General features: G+C 33.3%; 1 protein-coding gene, 3 long non-coding RNA genes and 1 pseudogene across 4 annotated transcripts; 2 read left to right on the top strand and 3 right to left on the bottom strand.

The window, feature by feature from the left end:
- Positions 1-78: 78 nt before the first annotated feature.
- LOC146959405 (chalcone--flavanone isomerase 1B-1-like) lies at positions 79-8,763 on the bottom strand (annotated as a pseudogene).
- On the bottom strand, positions 2,898-6,961 carry LOC146959406 (uncharacterized). The gene is made up of 3 exons (XR_015024949.1): positions 6,572-6,961; positions 5,709-5,982; positions 2,898-5,410 (listed from the first exon to the last, which is right to left on the bottom strand). It is a non-coding gene; the product is annotated as an uncharacterized LOC146959406 (long non-coding RNA).
- Positions 8,764-8,908: 145 nt separating the features above from the next.
- On the top strand, positions 8,909-10,005 carry LOC146959404 (uncharacterized). Its single transcript, XR_015024948.1, has 2 exons — positions 8,909-9,251; positions 9,611-10,005. It is a non-coding gene; the product is annotated as an uncharacterized LOC146959404 (long non-coding RNA).
- Positions 10,006-12,261: 2,256 nt separating this feature from the next.
- Positions 12,262-14,001, top strand: LOC146959403 (cationic peroxidase 1-like). Its single transcript, XM_085740942.1, has 4 exons — positions 12,262-12,636; positions 12,948-13,139; positions 13,231-13,396; positions 13,527-14,001. The coding sequence occupies exons 1-4, from the start codon at positions 12,409-12,411 to the stop codon at positions 13,910-13,912; spliced, it is 972 nt and encodes a 323-aa protein (XP_085597068.1). The 5' UTR covers positions 12,262-12,408; the 3' UTR covers positions 13,913-14,001.
- A 3,395-nt stretch (positions 14,002-17,396) lies between these two features.
- LOC146959402 (uncharacterized) lies at positions 17,397-18,656 on the bottom strand. The gene is made up of 3 exons (XR_015024947.1): positions 18,549-18,656; positions 18,353-18,441; positions 17,397-17,724 (listed from the first exon to the last, which is right to left on the bottom strand). It is a non-coding gene; the product is annotated as an uncharacterized LOC146959402 (long non-coding RNA).
- Between the last annotated feature and the right edge of the window lie 1,133 nt (positions 18,657-19,789).

Raw genomic sequence — 19,789 nt, 5'->3', positions numbered from 1 at the left:
ATTCCATGTTGAAAGAGTGACTGAGTGAGAATCCTGCATTCTCAATCAAGCTATCAGAAAACTTTTCCACTAGTCCTAATCCTAATTAATTCTGGCTATGTCCTAGGCTTTGAATCGTAGGACTGTGAAGTACGGGAATTCACAACTTAAACTTTAACAACTTAAACAACTCCCAAACAAATTAAAGAAAAAACAAACAGGAATTTTTAAGCCAATCCAAATGCTGGGAAAGGCATTAAAAATGAAAGTACTAACATTAAACCTATGACTTATAGATAGATGTCACATGGATTGTGTGTTTATTATATCCTGGATCAAAGATCACTTCGCCTTCAAAATTCATAGCAGCTGCTTACAGTTATCAGTTTCCAATGTTGAAGCTGTCAATCTTCATAAACTCACAAAATCTTGTAGCCAAACTCTCTTTCAAAGCAGGGGAAACAGGAATTTCTACAGTCCTACACTGCCTCCGAAAGTGGCTTGTTTATAATTGTATGCTCATGTTCAGGTATTGTCTCATCTTTGGAGAAACTAAGCTGTGATTAATTTGTAGAAATAGAATGTAGCTTATGAAAATGTGTTGATTGAAATGGAGAAAAGTAAATAGTAAAATGTCATTTTGTAGATGAAAATAAATAGTCCCTAACGTTTTGTCACACCCCTCGTTTGAGTAATTATGTTATTTGTTAGAGAAAACATTACGGATGTGACAAGCATTAATGACTAATTACTTGTATTTGTCTGAGAAACGAAGTACTCCTAAAAAAGAGTAAAAGTTTAGGGATAAAATTGGTGGTTTACTCTAAGTGTGTTAGACTATTAAATTTGAGATGCATTATATTGGTGTTTTGAATTATACTGACCCCTAATGCTCCATTTGGTGATTGTCTATAAAAAGCAGTAGTCCCTGGTGGAAAAAATTGATCCTTGAAAGCTTCTCTGATATCTTGAATGGCTTTTTCTTCTGCATCACCGTATGTTCCTAAAGATTTCGGGTAGCACTTCGGTGTCTTTGGCTTCGGTGTCTTTGTTCCTATCTCTCTCTTAACCATTTATTCTCTCTCATCTAAATAATTTATGGGGTAATAACCATTTATTCTCTCTCATCTAAATAATTTATGGGGTAATAGTCACTTTAGTCCCTGAATATGTAATGATTAGTCATTTTAGTCCTTCATTGTATCAAAATTTCAAAATAGTCTCTGATTGTGCATTCTGTTAGTCAAAATAGTCATTGACACTAAAATAACCTCTCAATGTTCACAATAACTCTTTCATATAGGGACTAAAATGACAATAAACATGTACTTATAAGGACTAATATGACAATAAGTAAGTATATTGAAGGACTAACCTGACAATATTAATGAAATATTTTAACATTAAGGACTATTTTGACTAACAAAATGTACAATCAGAGACTACTTTGAAGTTTTGATACATTGAAGGACTGTTTTAACTACTCATTACAATTTCAGGGACCAAAGTGACTATTACCCCATAATTTATTTTAATCATTCATCCAACATTCTCTCTCATCTAAAATGAACTAAAGGCACCGAAGCTAAAGGCACCGAAATGCCATCCTCAGATTTCATATGGGCAATGCAATTTTCTGACACATTTCTCACATATTCACTACCTTTAGTGTTCTCACCTTTGTACTTCGAACGAATTTCTCAAAGTGACCTAAACACTCCCATAAATACGTGAGTACGTATTATCAACAAACTAGATCGTCTACCCGTGCTGCCGCACGGGTCATATATTGCTAAAAACATTAGTTGAAATTCATTGTCATATGGCCGACGAAACTAATTTATCTTGTTTCAAAACTATGCGTTTTAACTTAATGTGATTAATTGACAAACGAATGTCATTATACATAAGTTCAAATATTTGTAGATATAACAGACATACATAGCCATCAATGTCCGGCATATGCCACTCCTCCCTCAATTTAATTGCATCAATTCCAAGCAAATTGACTAACACAGTTGGCTTGTAACATGTGTATCTACCGTAAAAACTGCTAGCATCAGCAACAATTCACCTGACAACATTAAAAAACATATATAATGCACAAATATAAGTGTATTTATAATAGGTATGCATATCAAATTGCAGGTAATGACTTAATTAACAATCTATTGGATTCACAATCGAACATACCAAAAAGCTGTATTATAGTTATAAGCACAAACCAAGTGTTTCATTTGCCTTGCACATCGATGTTAGCTTAAGTCAAATGTATCGAATACCATCCAAGTTAGTTTGTGCAAAACACAAGACATCAAAGCTACCAAATAGGCAACTGTAACTGATCAGAAAACCTACGTAAATTTTTCATATCAGTATGACAATTATAAAGATACTATAATTATAACAATATTTAAATATATTGAAGTAGCAATAACCTTTTCTTAATGCCAACTTTGCTCCTAACCTTCTACAATACAGCTGATTGCGTTTCAAAAATCATAGATGATGGTAATTAATAGGTTACCTAATTTTTTTCATCCTCTAATGTGTCCCTAATAGGATGGAGTCTTTTACCTCACAGGGACTCCATCTCCATTGGAGATGCTCTTATGATAACTATCTACTATTGCATATATTATTAAGAACAATTGAATTCCTTAATTACATCAAAAGTTGATCTTTAACAAATTATAATTACAAATTAAACTTCCAATATCAGAAATAATTCTTTCAATTTTTTCTATATTCAATATTGTGCTCTTCGAAACAATAAGAAACCATTGCCATGTTATTCCCATTAAATGTAGCACTTATATCAATCTTAGAAGTTATAATACTAAGCAGTATCCATACTTATCAAATCCAACATTCCTGCAATATAAGAATTGAAGTAAAAGGCAAGAAAAACCATGACATCAAAATCATCTTCATCCCAAAATTTTGTACTAATGAAGTAAAAAAACGTGTTTTCCGTTCATATCAGTAGAATAAACAGGTACCATTTTTAGTATCTATTAAAAATGAACCATAGTTTGTTGGACCCATATTTGCTTCCTTCATATGCTATTTTTCTGAACAGCAACATTTTATTAATCAACCACCCCACAAGAAGTGAAGGGAGCGATATACAAACAAAACACCCGAGCAAAACCCACCCAAAACTCAAAACAGAACATCAAAATAAACAGACCCCTGCCCCTAACAGCACAACAAAATCGCAGCACCCCAAAAACAGAAGGTCCCCGGCTGCTGATCTCCAAACAGCACTAAAAACCGCAGAAAACTGAAAACAACACAGCATCAAAACCAAAACCGCAGCTGAAACAGAAAATCCGCCGCCCTGCCCTCCTTCTTCCGCTACCTCTTCATACATTCCCCCAGATCCCAGCACCATTCATAAAACAAACACGGCGCTGCTTTAATACGGTGTAAGACTTCCTTCATATACTTCTTCAATAACAACCTAAAGACGGTTATGAAAAAATGTTTATTGTAACAAATTCAATGGCATAGAGTCTCAGCAAAAGACTTTTGTAGTATCTTCAGAAAACATCTCTTCCCACACATGTTCAACAAAAAAACTACGTTTTCCAGCTAGGTTCAAGGATGTCAAATAATTACATTACAAACTACTCTTCAAGAAGTTTTGCACAAAGAACATGTCATCAAAATTGTTCAATTAATCTGCTCCCGTGTTGTCTTTGGCTTTTAACATGGACTCAAAGCCATATGAATCCATTACAACCAAATATCAAATCAGAGATTGAAATAGATGTTGAGAAAAAAAACAACTACCTGAATAAAACCTAAGGGTGTTGAAGACATCATCATCGTGGTTAGAAAATCAAGATATGAGAGGGTAAATAGACAACTCAGAATAACAAAACATCATGTGGGAAGGAGGAGGCTTATCAAATATCATACTTTCACCAAAAGTGCATATTAGAGCTAACTTAAAATTAATTCAATGGAGTAAGAGATCACAATGATTTATCATAACTAAACCTGCCCATAAATTATGATATTAACAATTCCAAATAGTTCAATGAAAAAAGAAATTGAAGAAATTTGTGAGAAGCAAAGCCTGTATGATTGTAGTTTCCCCACAAATGTAAATGAAGAGGACTACACCAACGATAAAGTGGGGAATCAAGAGTTATAAGCATTGAAAGAGTAGATGATCAACAACCTAATAGTTTGAAAGTGAACAGATTTTTTATTCTTTAAGATGTTTAGAAGTCAGTCAATGTACATTCCTAGAGCTCTTTACCTGCAAACTTTTATATGAACACTTGAGTTTTAAAATATTTTACAGAATAAATAGTTCCTGTTGTGTATTGAATTAGAAATTTAAATTCTACAGAAATCAAACACAATAACTACAAAAAGTCTACCTAAATTTGATAAAATGAGTGAAAGAGAATAAGAATAAAAAAGACCTATCAAACACTTAGAATGAAAAGTGGCTTTCTTAAAAGGGAATGACATGTAACTGATGCTAAATTTGACAAAATGGTAGATGCACTATCTGCATAGCATGGAATCTCTCTCATACTCACTTTCACTGTAGGCAAACAACACCATAAAGCAATCAAATTTGATATCATATAATTTCACAATGTCAAAATCAAAGAAAAATAAACTATTTAGTTTTTCTCAAATTCACAAAGAATGATTTGATCCCATATGATAAGCACGTCCGAGAATTACCTCAATGGTGGAAACTAAATCGTCACCAAGATGCTTTCGAAGGCGTAGAAGAATCTAAATGGTAACAACCATGCACACAAAGCAGACATAGAAACTGAGGGGAAAAACTCTTGCCCAAACCACAACAATGCAATGGAAGGCGTAGAAACAGTCATGAAAAAAATTTCCTATGCACTCTGATTCAGGTTTCACATATCAGAGCACACAACATGACCAAATCAAAGCGCTTAATTACCAAAACAAATCTTTCTTTTAACTATCGAATACCAAATCTGAAGGAGATATTATCAAAAAATTGAGGTATGAGAGTAGCATTAAGATAGCAGCAAAAACATTAAGTAACTAATCCTCACCAAATTTCATCATTCACTAAATCAAAAGAAAAACTGAAGTCCATTATATAACACAATCGAACTAAGAAACACGATTTCAATAATTTGAAAAACTAAGCAACAATCATTAACAAAGAATGCACATTACCTTTGCATTTCAACACTAAATTAAACTTCCATGCACATCAATTGAGCTATAAGACCTCAAGGAATGACCTTATAAAATAGAGATGAGTTCCTTGGAACTTGAAAATGATGGTGCCATGGAAGTAGCTTGAAATGAAGTAGTCTACAACTTTCACATGACAGGAATCCAATAGTCTTACTATGAATTAAGTCCACAAATACTTATCATGTGAAGGTGGTTGATCAAAATATACACACACCTAAACAAAATATTGAAAGTGATTCAAAAGAGAAGGAGTTTTAAGAAACAAACAAATATAATTATGATCCTATCACATCTACCAGACACTTACAAAAGAAACCTATTTTTCTCTCATAGTGATGAATTAAAAACCGACAATAAGAAAATTAAGTTTCTTTTCTCAGTTCAATATATTTTAAAAAAATAAAAAAACATGAACTTTATATCCATGTCTTCAAAACTGAAATTCATTTCAGTTGGCAAGCTATCATAAGAAATCACAAAAAGTAAAAGGTAGTGAGCTTTCGAAACGTTACCATCAATTCAATGTGTCCTTTAACGCGGTTGATCAAATCAGATTCAAAACGAAGAATCTCAGGGGCTGCCTTTTCATTATGCCAAGCTCGCTTGAGAAGCTCAACATCAGTCGTCGAAATCAAGGCATCATAATCGTCAGCGAGTGATGATTGTTCTCCTTCCACAGATCTAGAACCCATTGATCAAAATTTACAATGAAAATGTTCTGCAAGTGTTATTTTTCAATTTTGTTGCTCAGTGCTAGTCAATAAAAAGAACAAAGAGCATGGCCACCTGAAAAAAGTTAAATGAGAGAATATGTGTTAACGTGTTTTCTGTTCTAACCTTGTCAGAATGATGTTCGACAGCGGGGTCAAACTACTGATAATTAAATAATTTTAATTTTTTTTAATACAATATATATAAGGTTTTAAATAGAGGTCTGTGACCACAGTCTAGACTGCGACTTGGTAACCTTTTATGTTACCGAAACAGGAATGCGGCCGTGACTGAAACCGCATTGACTGCATCTCACTGCAACACTAAAAATCGTGACACAACCACGACATTTACCACAACTAAAATTTAAAACATTGATAATATACTAATTAAACAAATAATATAGAGACATTTGATACACTGGGCCGCGGTTTCAAATCCACAATTCCCAACTTCTTAGCACTTGGTTTCTCTGAGTTTCACGGTTCTTTAAAACCAATCTTTATATCTAATCAAATCAACTACAAAATATTGCCATCAAACCCACATAATATACTATCAAACCAACTACAAAATATACTACCCAGTACCCATAAAACACATAATTCAACCAAATTGGAACAGACCCAATCCACTAAATTGATAACAATGATTGAATGAATACCTGCTCGTTCTCAATTGACTATTTAGTACACCTCCGGTGCTGATAAGGTCGGGACCGTGGTCGTCCGTCTCAGGTTTGCCGGCGCGGAAGAGAAAAAAAGGTGATGCTTTTTTAGGGATTTGAATTTGATTTATCGGAAACAAAGTTCAAAGAAATACATGGTCTTAAGAAAAGGAAAAACGACGGCGGTGTGTTGAGGCTGAGGCAGACGACCGACGGTGGCGGTCAAGTCGACGACGGCGAGGGATGAGAGGAGAAATACGTCTGTGAAAGTAGGAAAGTCATATGGAAGAGTGAAAATTTTCATTGGCATGGAGAGAGAGAGAGAGAGAGAGAGAGAGAGAGAGAGAGAGGTGTAGTGAAACGAAGGAAGGCAGAAAAGAGTTTCACAAAAGTAACGTCTTGGAAAACAAAAACAAAAATGCGTGGAAAAAGGAAATTTGGTGTTAATGCAGAGGGGTAATAGGGAATTTGAAATTCAATTTTGAAAGGAGGATGGCGCCACATTTTTACGTTTAGGGTTAGAGAATTAGGGTTTGCATGTTTGCTAGGATTACATATAAAGATTACAACTGTTGATGAAAGTTAAGCTTTAAGGTGCATGTGCAGTTGTGCAATTATATTCACATTCATGTATACACGTGTATATTAATTCAGTATTTGTCAACAACTAACTAATTTCTATACATATTCAATAAAGAATGTGGTCACACTCAATCTGAGCAATAGTTCGAGACAATTTTTTTACTGCAATGTGGAGAATTTAATCCTGAAGTTTACACTTAATTAAAAATTAGTTAAAATTTTGGCCATTATCTTAGTGTAGCAATTCAAAATTAGTCGTATAGATAGATATAGGGTGCGTTTGTTTGGGATTTTTTTGAAAAAAAATCTATTTTTTAAACTAAAAAAATCACTTTTTTTATTTTTGTAGTGTTTGTTTCAGATTTTTAAAAAATCTATTTTGTTAAAAAAATCATTTTTAGCCTCAAAATGAAAAGCTATTCCTAGTAGTTTTTTCAAAATCTATTTTTTTTTTTAAATACAATGAACTCGAATGTAAGAGCTTCAAATCTTCCAAAAATGATTTTTATGATAGTAAGCAAACAGAAATAGCTGTAGATTTTTTTAAAAATCTCTAAATTCTTTTACCCCAAAATCTATTTTTTTTCTAAAGCCGAAACAAACGCACTCATGGTATGTTGTTACCTTTGATGATATCTCGGTAGAAATCAAGGGATTCAAAGAGCTCAGATGGAGTCTTGCCCTTCCACTTAGTAGTGAGTGATGCTACAACCTTTTCTTCCGAATAAACTCCTATTCCAGTGAACTTAACAAATTCTCCATCAATATCTAACCCCCTCACCCCAACATATATACCATTACCAATAAAAAAACAAAATGTTTCTCTAGATAACTTGATTGTTAAAAAAACAAAAGCAACAATGCCTCAATCATATAGATAAAACTAAGGATGCATTCGATCCGTTGAAAAATAAGAGACTATATAGGACAACTTCAATTGTACTTTGTAAAACTGTTTTAGGGACTGTACGAGAGGGTTGGAGGGTGAGAAAAAAACACTCTAATATATCCGGTCTAAGTCCTGGGCATTGAAGCCCTTCTTTGAGATCACCAGAGCTGCAGTACTGCCAACCTCTTTTAACCTTACTTGCCCCAAAGTACTTACCCAAAAGTATTTGTAGCTACGGTACCCTATTCCTCAAGCTCTACATGCTAGAAGTGATCTTGTTTGGCCTCTTTTTTATAAGTTAATGAGAATTCTAAAAACCTTCACCTAGTTAATTACGTTCAGACGTTCATTTTTTTAAATCAGTTAGACCAGTTTAAAAAATTATTTTATCCGATTTAAAAAGTGATGAACGGTAGTTACTACCGTTAATTCGAGTGTTCTTTTTAGGGTGCCTAAAAGCAACCCCATAAGTTAATGCATCCAAGGGCGAGGGAGAAAAGAGATCCTAGGTCATTTTTTCCCTTGAGCATATTTATCTTATTTTCCACTTTTCCTTACAATTTTTATTCTTTGAAAATATATATTCGATTGATATCTTTTAATGGAACAATAAAGACATTGAAAACAAATAAGAAAATTAACAATTTGGTCCCACTTTAAAAAAAATGCTAACAACCAAACTAAACCAAACTGATGTCGATTAGACCAGTTTGGACATTATTTCTACAAAAAACTTAACTGTTATATCACTATTGGTGAACCATCAGAGTCCAACTCACCTAAATCTATTATTACCAAAATATGTTAAAAGTAATTGTTTTAATGAATGTTAACTTTGAATCCTTTTGCGTTGAAATCAGGGGCGGACCTATAGTGAAACATGGTGTGGCAGCTGCCACACCAGATCCTAGCCAAATTTTTTTTTTTTATATATGCTGCATATTATATACATATAAGGCATGTCACGTGAAGGAAAATGAAAATTAGAAAACACACCCACCCAACACAAACCAAACAAAACGTGTTTTCTCCTCTTCTCTCCTCTCAAACAATCGGTCAGCACTGCTTCCATCAGTAAGCAACAAACAAATCGCAATTCACAATTGCCTTTCTTCTCACAACAAACAAACAAACTTCTCCTTCTTGCACTCTCATCAGTCAGCAGCAACAATTGATTCTCAGTTCTCACTCTAACTCTAAGCCAAGGTAAGTGAAATAATCAATTGATTCTTTACTTTCTCATTCATTCTACAATTGGTTTTTTAGGGTTTTAGAATTGTGAATTGAGAATTGGGTATTTTTAGGGTTTGAATTGAGAATTGGGGGTTTTTTTAGGGTTTGAATTTAAGCAACTTTAGGGGTGATGTTTGTGAACTGTGATTTCTTTGTTTCTTTTGCTACTGTCGGTGCTCAAATCATACCAAGCAGGAAGAAAAGTTCACCAAATCTGGTGTTTATTTTGCTACTGCCGAGTTTTATGGCTTTGTTTGATTTGTTTTTATTAATAATACAAGTTAAAAATTGCTTGTTTATAATAATTGATTTTTGTACAATGGTGTTTATAGGATGAAGAAATTCTTCCCTGTGTTGTCTAGAGACAAAGCTAGTTCTGGTGCGAGTTTTTGGGTGTCATCAGGTGCTGTTAAGTGCTGCAGGTGCTGTTTTTGGGCTGTCATCAGGTGCTGTTTTGGTTCTATTTGGCTAGGTGCTGTCATCAGGTGCTGTTTTTGGGCTGTCATCAGGTGCTGTTTTGGTTCTGTTTTAGTTCTGTTTTAGTGTTTTTTAGTTCTGTTTTAGTTCTGTTTAAGTGTGCCGCCTATATACGGTCACTTTTAGCTATTTCCTGCCTTTTTCCCGCGAGTACTGGGTGTATCTTACACCCTCTCGACGATGAATAATATTTGCCGTAAAAAAATGTTATATATTATTTTCAGTATAATTGTATTATAGTTTCTTTAAAGATTTTGCCACCCTAATATGAAAGGTCTAGATCCGCCCCTGGTTGAAATATTTTGAATCCTTTTCCATGGAAAATTTGAATCATTTTGTATCGGGGGAATATAATATATTTTCTTATTCTAACATTTTTAAATTATTTATATTTTAACTTGTGGTTATAGCTAAGTGACTTGAGTTTGTATTGTAAATTTGAGGTCATGAGTTTGAATCCTGACGTTGCAAATCTCTACTTGAATTAATAAGAAAAGAACTTTCTTGATTTTTTTATTTTATTTTAAATTTATTGTAAAATTTGTAATTCCAATATTTTTGTTAATGGAATTAATGCTTTTTAAGGGAGATTGTGGTGTTACCACGTTAGCATGTTAGAGTTTGTGAGACATCTATGTAGACCTTAAAATGTATTATTCATCACGTTTCTTTTTAAGTGTCGTTTGAGTACGAATTTTGTGTTTTTATTTAACGGTGTTTTGATCGTTTTTATATGGTTTATACGGCTTCTTCAAATTTAATATATGTTTTTCGAATAATTTGTGTTGTTTTAATGTAGTGTTTTTTCACAAATGAAAAGTATTTTATATTAGAAAGAAAAATAAAATTCAAAGTTCTCCCCTCGCAATTTTCTCTTTTCTTTCGGTTGCTCCTTTCTAAAAATTATTCTCTCTCTTTCCCTCAAAACTCACAAACAAAGAATAAAACAAACCTTAAAAATAACAATGGAGAGAATATTACATAGATATGACTTGAATTTACAATTATTAAAATTTAGTGCCCAATTAAAAAACTAGCATCTTCTTAATGACATGTCAAGTTGCATATTTTCAAACCATTCTAATTGAGACAATTTATTTGAGGAACATTGCTAAACTTTTTTTAAGGTACGAAGTTGGCACTGGCACCGTCTAAATATGTTGCTCTCTCGATCCGCAGCCGGCTGCATTTGCAAATTGGATTCTCTTTGCATGTTTGATAGACGACTTTGCTTAATTGTGGAGTACTGCATGCACAAATCCCAAAGTATATTCATTTAAAGGAGTGTTATTTGAACAACCAATTTGGTGACAACTTATTTGACAATGACAACCATATTTTACAAAGAAAAAAGTGGTATTGGCACGGAAACCATAGCAATAGAGAGATAAAGTAAAAAGTGATGTGAGTATGAGAAAGAAAGTTGTTGCAAAAGTTATCACTAAATGGATGTTCAAATATCATTTCTCATTCATTTATCCTTCAATTAACTCGCGAGAGATAACTTTATCGTATCATGTATTAATCTAGTGTTTGATGAAACAACAAGATATGATAAGTTAATCTTAAAACTTACTCGTATCATATTTTATTTTTTCGTCAAGAAAACTTATTATATTTACGTAGCTATAATTTTTATATTGAGTATGAATTGAGTTAGAAACCAACATGATAGGAAAAAAAAAAACGAATTACGGTCAATTAACTCATGAGAGATAACTCTATCATATTCTTTCTTAATCTAGTGTTTGATGAAATAACAAGATATGATAAGCTAATCTTAAAACTTCTGGTATCATATCTTTTTTTTTCGTCAAAGAAAACTTATCATATCTATCTATGTAGTTATAATTTCTATCCTTAGTATGAACTGAGTTAGAAATCAGCAGGATAGAAAAAGAAGACGAATTATCAAAATATTCCCTAAAAAATTACATTGCCTCAAAATATTCTCTCATCCAAACACAGTATGTTTTAAAGTAATGTAATTTTTTTGAGTGAATTCAAATCCTTCTAATTAAGTTCCTTTATTTGGATGATTAATTTGGAAAATTTTTATAATCAAACAAAGGACTATCTCTCTAATATATCCAACATTTTTTTTTTGTGTGTACAACCGAGGCAATGTAGTTTGAACTTAAGAGTCCATGCTTACTGCCCAAACTTCTCCCCATCCAAACCAAATGTAGTAATTATGTACTTTTACTTTTTCGACTTTTTAGCTATTTAAAATGGATGAAATATCTACTTCTTGGCACAAAAAAAAAAAGTTTATTCAAATTCCATGTGTGATACTCACACATGAAGCAATTAAAAGAGAAATAAAAATGAGAAATTGAAGTGTTCTGTTTAATTAACATGATACAACTAATCATGTCAATGGATAAAAAAAAATGATACATTGATGAATTCCATATCTCAATCAATTGCAATTGCATGAGTGGTATTTGCATGTGATAGTATTTTTTTTTAGAGGTTTGCATGAGTGGAATTTGCATGTGATAGTTGACCCTGAAGGTATGGACGAAATTACAATGTTATGTTGCATACTAAGGCTTCTATATAAAGGTCCATAACCACACCCAAATTACAACATACACAACAATATATATTTTCTCCTTTAAAAGAAACAATATACACCTTCCATTTTGCAATGGCTTTAAGCTCCAAAATTATGATCAAGTTTTGGTTGCTACTGAATATTACATTTCTGATTGGGATAAGTACCTCAGCTGGTCAGTTATCCAATGAAATGTACTATGATAACACATGTCCCAATGCTCTTGTCGCAATTCAACAAGCAGTGCAGAATGCTATGTTAGGAGAGGCTCGCATTGGAGCATCCTTGCTTCGACTCCATTTTCATGACTGCTTTGTTCAAGTAATTTATTTGCAGCATGCATATGATCATTATTATATTTAGTTTCCCTAGCTGACATGTATATAAAAAATGTTTCATGCACACTCAACTTTTCCTACATTAATTCTTGAAATGTAAAATCGTATAATTTAATTCAAATATATGATTAATATAGATAGCATTGAAAAATTATGAAATTATGGTTAATCATAAGTTCATAACCATATGTTTAAATGTGATTAACCAAATACAATATGTGTACGTAGAAAAAATTAGATGGCTCTAAGTGTCATTACTCATGTATATAATGAATGTGTTACTATTGAATGCAGGGATGTGATGGATCAGTATTGTTAGACGACACGTCAAGTTTCAAAGGCGAGAAGAATTCTTTACAAAACGCAAACTCTCTAAGAGGTTTTGAGTTAATTGACGGCATCAAATCTACATTGGAGACAATGTGTCCTAATGTTGTCTCTTGTGCTGACATCTTATCTGTTGCTGCTAGGGACGCTGTTGTTCTTGTAAGTACACAAACACAACTACATGATCATTTCATCATTTGTATAATTAAGATGAGATTAGTAATTCATATGTATTCATGTATTTATATAGCTTGGTGGACAAACATGGAATGTACCATTAGGCAGAAGAGATTCAACAACAGCAAGCTTAGATGCATCAAATTCTGACATTCCAGCTCCCTTTTTGAATCTTGATGGCCTTATCACTACTTTCGCCAGGAAAAACTTCACGGCCCAAGAGATGGTTACTTTATCAGGTAATTCAATAAATATTATAAATTCCCACATTATTAATTAGTGATCAAGAATTAAAGGAACAAAACTAATTAAGAAATGAAAACATGATCAATTAATAATTAATTAATTATGAAATTAATTTTGGTTCAGGTGCTCACACAATAGGGGATGCAAGGTGCATTTCATTTAGAGGAAGGATTTACAACGAAACAAACATAGACCCTTCATTTGCTGAATCAAAGAGGCTATTGTGTCCCTTCAATGGTGGTGATAACAATATATCTACTTTATCCAATAACTCAGTTAATTTTGATAATACTTACTACATTGACTTGGTGAGTAAAAAGGGTTTGCTACACTCTGACCAACAACTACTTAATGGATTATCCACTACCAATCAAGTCATAGCATATACCACAGACAATGAAAGTTTTAAAAGGGACTTTGCAAACGTAATGCTCAAGATGAGTATGCTTAGCCCACTTACTGGCTCTGATGGTCAGATCAGGCAAAACTGCAGGCTCATCAATGCTTAAATTAATCACCCAAATATATATACTATTTGCTGTGTTTCTTCTTTGAATTATGAATAAAATAATCAAAAGCTTTGATTTGTAATCTGAAATTAATTTTGTGTGTTCCAGTACTACTGCAACTTGTTCATAATGTGTTTCGCATGCAGCAACATAATGTGTACAGTCGCAGATATTTACTCCCTCCGTCCCTTAATGTAACCACTCATTTGATTTTATTTTTGTCCCTAAATGTAACCCCCTTTTCAAATTACTAGATGCATTTATTACTTTTTCCCTAAACATACCCCTAATTAATAATACTAACTTGTCTTGAAATATGAATAGTCAAATTTAATACACATACAAACAAAGGACAATTTGGTAATATTAATACACAAAACAGACACATTAATTACACTGACAATTTTTCTTAAGAAATGTGAAAAATGCAAAGGGGGGTTACATTAAGGGACGGAGGGAGTATGTAATAACATCATCACTTCATATTATACTCTCTTTCTTCCACAATCACCTCACTACTTTTTTTAATGACAAATGTTATCACATGTTAATTTGTTATGTTAGTATTCTTCTTTATATTCGATAAATGATGTGTTGGTCTTTGAACTAATATCTAAACGTACGAGAAAATTCCACATAAGTGGAAAGCAAGCGGACAACAAACTATGCGGCTAAACTTTTTTGGATGGTAAAATCAATTATCGTAAACACAAGATTCATAAACTTAGGAAACATAATATTGAACCCCTCAATTCATCAATATGAACAATAGAAACTCTTGAAAAATATATAAATGAAAGGGACAAAATAATACTTTCATCGAATTACTCTTATATTCAACTACATATGATGTATTCTCGATTACCAAAAGTGCAATGTAGAGTATATTAATTAATTGACGGTGATTCAAGTTGTGTTGAAAAAAATAATATAATTTTTAGACTTTTAAAGAGTTGGCTACGCAACTTTCAAGACGTTACTACTATATTTGATTCCTAATGACTTTTTTAAGACCATCGTTAGCATTTTCCTATGAATAAAAGCGTTGGTAATGAATCTAACCTGTCCCTTTTGCGAGGGAAGAAAAACATAAGCTATGCTACACATTATTGTAGTGTTAAAGCAAGTGCATTGAAAAGAGAAATACTTCCCTTGAAAACTATATCTACATCCCTACTAGCTTGAGGGAGGCTCTTAAATAGTTGGAAGATAGGTGGAGTTAGTTAAGGTAGTTAGAATTGGTTAAGTGTTAGTTAATTAGAGAGTTATAGTTAGTAACTCTAGCATGAGGTCTATAAATAAGACCATCTTTGTAAACATTACTCCTCTTTTATCAATCTATACATTTTTACTTTGTTTTTATTTGACCTTCTACCTCATGAATACACATGTGTTTCCTATCTTGCTTACATCTATGATCTTTATCCCTCTGGCCCTATGATTCTTCACATTAATCAGTGTTTTATAGGATCATTCGATTGTATCTTATCATATATACTACGTGTGGTTATTTTTGGATATGTGGGGTGAGGAAAATTGCTCCCCTCCTTTATTCCTTTCTGGCCCAAAAATATCAACAACTATGTAAGAGTAAGACAGTACCCTGAAAATAACCATATATGGAAATGAAAAAGTAAGTGTTATGAAACTCAAAGAATGGAAAAAGTATCATTTCTCATTACTTGTGAATGAAGTTACAAGGAGTATTTATAGGAATAAAGTGTAGTACAATTGAACTATCAGTAAGCTAAGTAAGTACAAAACTGAAATGTAAACTAGTTAGCTTGGGATCCAAGTAAACTATTATTGCTTTGCTTATTTTCTTCTTCTTTCTCTAATAGCCCCCCACAAGCTGGAGAATGGTAAATATCTAACATTCCCAGCTTGAATAAGAGAGTGTTAAAAGGTCGGGGAAGTAATGGCTTAGTGAAAAAATCTGCCAACTGATCAGAAGAAGAAACAGGGAGCAGCTTCATGATGCCTGCTTGTAACTTCTCTCTCACCAAGTGACAATCAATCTCAAGATGCTTGGTTATTTCATGAAATACTGGATTGGCTGCAATATGGAGGGCGCTTTGGTTGTCACAATAGAGCACAGGGACTTGAGCAAGTGTAACATGCAAATCCTGAAGCAAATATAGAAGCCATTGCAGCTCACAAGTTGCTGCACCTAAAACACGATACTCAGCTTGTGAAGAAGATCTTGAGACAGTCAATTGCTTCTTAGTTCTCCAAGAGATCATGGATTGGCCAAGAAAGAAGCACTGGCCTGAAATGGATCTTCTGGAATCTAAACATCCAGTCCAGTCAGCATCTGAATATCCAGTCAAACACATAGATGAATCTCTGGGAAAGAACAAACCTTGGCCATGACATTTCTTGAGGTACCTTAAGATTCTAGTGGCTGCATGAAAATGTTGTTCAGTTGGAGCTGTGAGGAACTGACTCAACTGTTGAGTGGCAAAAGTGATATCTGGCTTTGTATTGGTTAGATAAATGAGTCTGCCAATCAATCTCCTATATGATGGTACATCACTATAGGGAGCACTAGAATCAGTATGAAGCTTGCAAGAGGGGTCAGAGGGAGTAGAAACAGGCTTGCAAGCAAGATGGCATGTGTCAGTCAGTAAATCAATGCAGTATTTTCTCTGACAAAGAGAAATACCTGAAAAGGAATGTGCAACCTCTAAGCCAAGGAAGTACTTCAATTGACCAAGATCCTTGATTTTGAATGAAGCATGCAGAATGGCCTTGATGGATTGAATCTCAGTAATAGAATCACCAACAACAATCACATCATCCACATAAACAAGTATCACTGTGAATGAATTATTGGTCTTTTTGGTGAACAAAGAGTGGTCAGAAGTGGATTGAGTAAACTGATGATGAAGAAGAAGGGATGTTAGTTTCTCATACCACTTTCTACTGGCTTGTTTCAATCCACACTACTAGAAAAATTGAGAATAGAGACTGGCGAAATCTGTCTCTAAAACAAGAAACATCTATCTCTAAATAAGTCTGAGACGGAATCAGAGACAGAACTAGGCCTGTCTCTATTTTCGTGGTCGCTAAAGACTTTAGAGACGGAATTATAGTTTCCGTCTCTGCTAGAGACGGAATAAATCTGTCTCTATTTTTTAAATTCCGTCGCCAAGAGTTGAATAAATTTTGAGGTATTTCCGTCGCAAATAGAGACGAAAATCACCGTCTCAAATAGGCAAAATTCCGTCTCTAAATCCTGGCGCAAAATTAATGAATTCCGTCTCTGTTGAAATGAAATTCCGTCTCTACAGAGACAGATAAAAATTCCGTCTCTAAAAATGATTTTTTATTTTTTTTTATAATAAATCCAGCCTCAATATTTCAAATGTTTAGTGCAAAAATAATGTTTAAGATATTCATTATGTCTATCTAACTATCAAGAATGTCACAATTCTATTTTGATAAACATCAAATTTGCAAAAGTGACAAGAAAGTACACTCATACAACAAAACATTACCACATGATATTAAAATACAAAATTTATCATCAATTCATCATGTAATTTTACCAATATAAAATTGTCCAAAATGTAAAATGATCATGATATATGTTTGATCTAACAAAAAATATATAAACAACAGTAACCAAACTAAAGTTCATCCATCTCGCTGTTACCATTATCACCCTCTCCTTCCTGTTGAATTGAAGAGTGTATAATAGGCATGAAATTCCCAAACATTCGCTCCTAGCGCTCCATAATAGCAACTTTTCAACGCCAAAGACCACCTACTATTACATCTCTTTTTAATAATAGCTCCATCAATTTAGCCTAAAAACAAAAATCATGAAGTTGTGTATTTTGAAAAGAACAATCAACTTTAAAAGTATATAAAGAAAATAGTATATCCCCTAAATAACTATATCTCTCTATTTAAAAGTATATAAAGAAAATAGTATATCTCCTAAGTAACAATGAAGCTTGACGTTTCATATCATATACAGAAAATAGTATATCCCCTAAATAACTATATCTCCCTATTTATGTAACTGCCACTATTTGTAACAATTGTTTCAACCATTTGCCATTTCAACTTTTCAACCTAAGTAACAACAATATTGAAGGTTCATATTTCATATCATAAAAAGAAAATAGGTTCAGAGAGAAACAATTGCAACTGGACCATATTTTGCATGTAAATAACTATATTTTGCCATAGAAGGTAGGCGGCCAAAAACAACCAACTGGCCGCAACACAACAAACAACCATTAAACAAAGTCAAAAAGACAGTTCATAGAGATAAAAATGTCTAGCAACACAACTAAATCAACACTGCTGACTGCAAACAATAAAACCAACCAAAACTGAAACAAAAAGTGCTGCCACGCCCTCTAAACAACCGCACGAAACCTATGCTACCAGATAATAAATTTTAAGAACCTTATATCATAAAAATACCTTGAAATCCTTTGGGTTTGTTTGAGAAGATGTGATATGTTGATGAGTTGTAATTATTCTTTTACCTCTTCCGCTGCCTATACCTCTACCTAACATTCGTGAACAATACAAAGTAAAAAAATCAAGTCGAGTTTAATTAAAATATAAATGACATAAGTCATGCAAGAATAAGAGGGTAGAAAATTCAATAAATTACCTGGTCAAAATATGTTTCATCATCATCATCTTCTTCTTCTTCGGCACTGTCTTCTTCTTCTTCTACTTCAATATCTTTATCCCATTCAAAGGTAACTGATGACATGCTGTCATTACGTAATTTTTAGGACTTATTGTGACATTTTGATAGAGTTCTCATGCAATTTATACTGTTCTGGAGTGCAAAAAGCTTAAATATTGAAGTCTGTTCGAAGGAAATCGCGCCACGCCAATTTCAAGTTGGCTGCGATTTTTGAAGCAAAATTACATCCTCCCTGTTTGAGGGAAATCGCGGCACGCCAATTAACAAGGCGCGGCGCGATTTTGATGGGTCAGGCCCATGACTTTTATAAATACTGCACTAATCCTGAAGAACAAGAGTTACGATTTTGGAGAACGAAAGTGCGATTTTAACACCCAGAAGGCTGCAGCGGAGAGGATTTCATCATCTCTAACCCAGTTTATGTATGTTTTAATTCTTTCATTGATTATGCTATTTGTAAACTCAATTATGAGTAGCTAAATCTCTTAGAGATTAGATCCGAGATGAATCTTTGTAACCCTAATTGACACATGTTGCTGTGAAACTCTATTTTGTTTATGAATTCAATTCTAGTTTATTCAATTCAATTGTTCTTAATGCTTTTTATATCTTGATCACATATAACTTGATTTCGTGAGAATGAATGACCACTGACCATGGCTTTCAACTTAGACCTAATTGAATTGTTCTAATAAACAGGGTTAGTCTAGGAATAGATAATCGTTTATTAGTGATAATAGGTTAACGTTCGGTAAAACCTTCAAGAACTATTAGACCACCTAAGGAATTAGGGGCTGTAGTTTAAGAAGAGGGTCCTAACTCAAGGGATTGATTAGGGCTATTTTGTTAATCATCGTAAATTAGAAAAGGATTCATAACAAATAGGTGCAGTAGACCAATTAGGGGAACTTAGAGGATTCGACGGATCTGATCTCATCTTTCTCTCCATATTTTCTTAATCAAATCTATTCTTTTTTATTTGATTTCTCAAAATCAAACCAAATCTACTGCCTAGTGGCAAAACAAAATACGCTTTTATACATCCTAATTATATAACGCAATTGAATTATTGAAGTTAAAAACAGTCCTCGTGGGAACGATATTTTTACTACTTCGATAGTTATTGGTACACTTGCCAAACGTCTATCAAGTTTTTGGCGCCGTTGCCGGGGACTGTTGAATTATTTCAACAAGGCAAT

The sequence above is a fragment of the Medicago sativa genome, chromosome 1 (genome assembly GCF_051527215.1).
Source record: "Medicago sativa cultivar Bolivia chromosome 1, Bolivia_mono, whole genome shotgun sequence".
Classification (NCBI taxonomy): Eukaryota; Viridiplantae; Streptophyta; class Magnoliopsida; order Fabales; family Fabaceae; genus Medicago; species Medicago sativa.
Note: the sequence above shows the minus strand (reverse complement) of the source record. Positions and strands in the feature narration are given on the sequence as shown.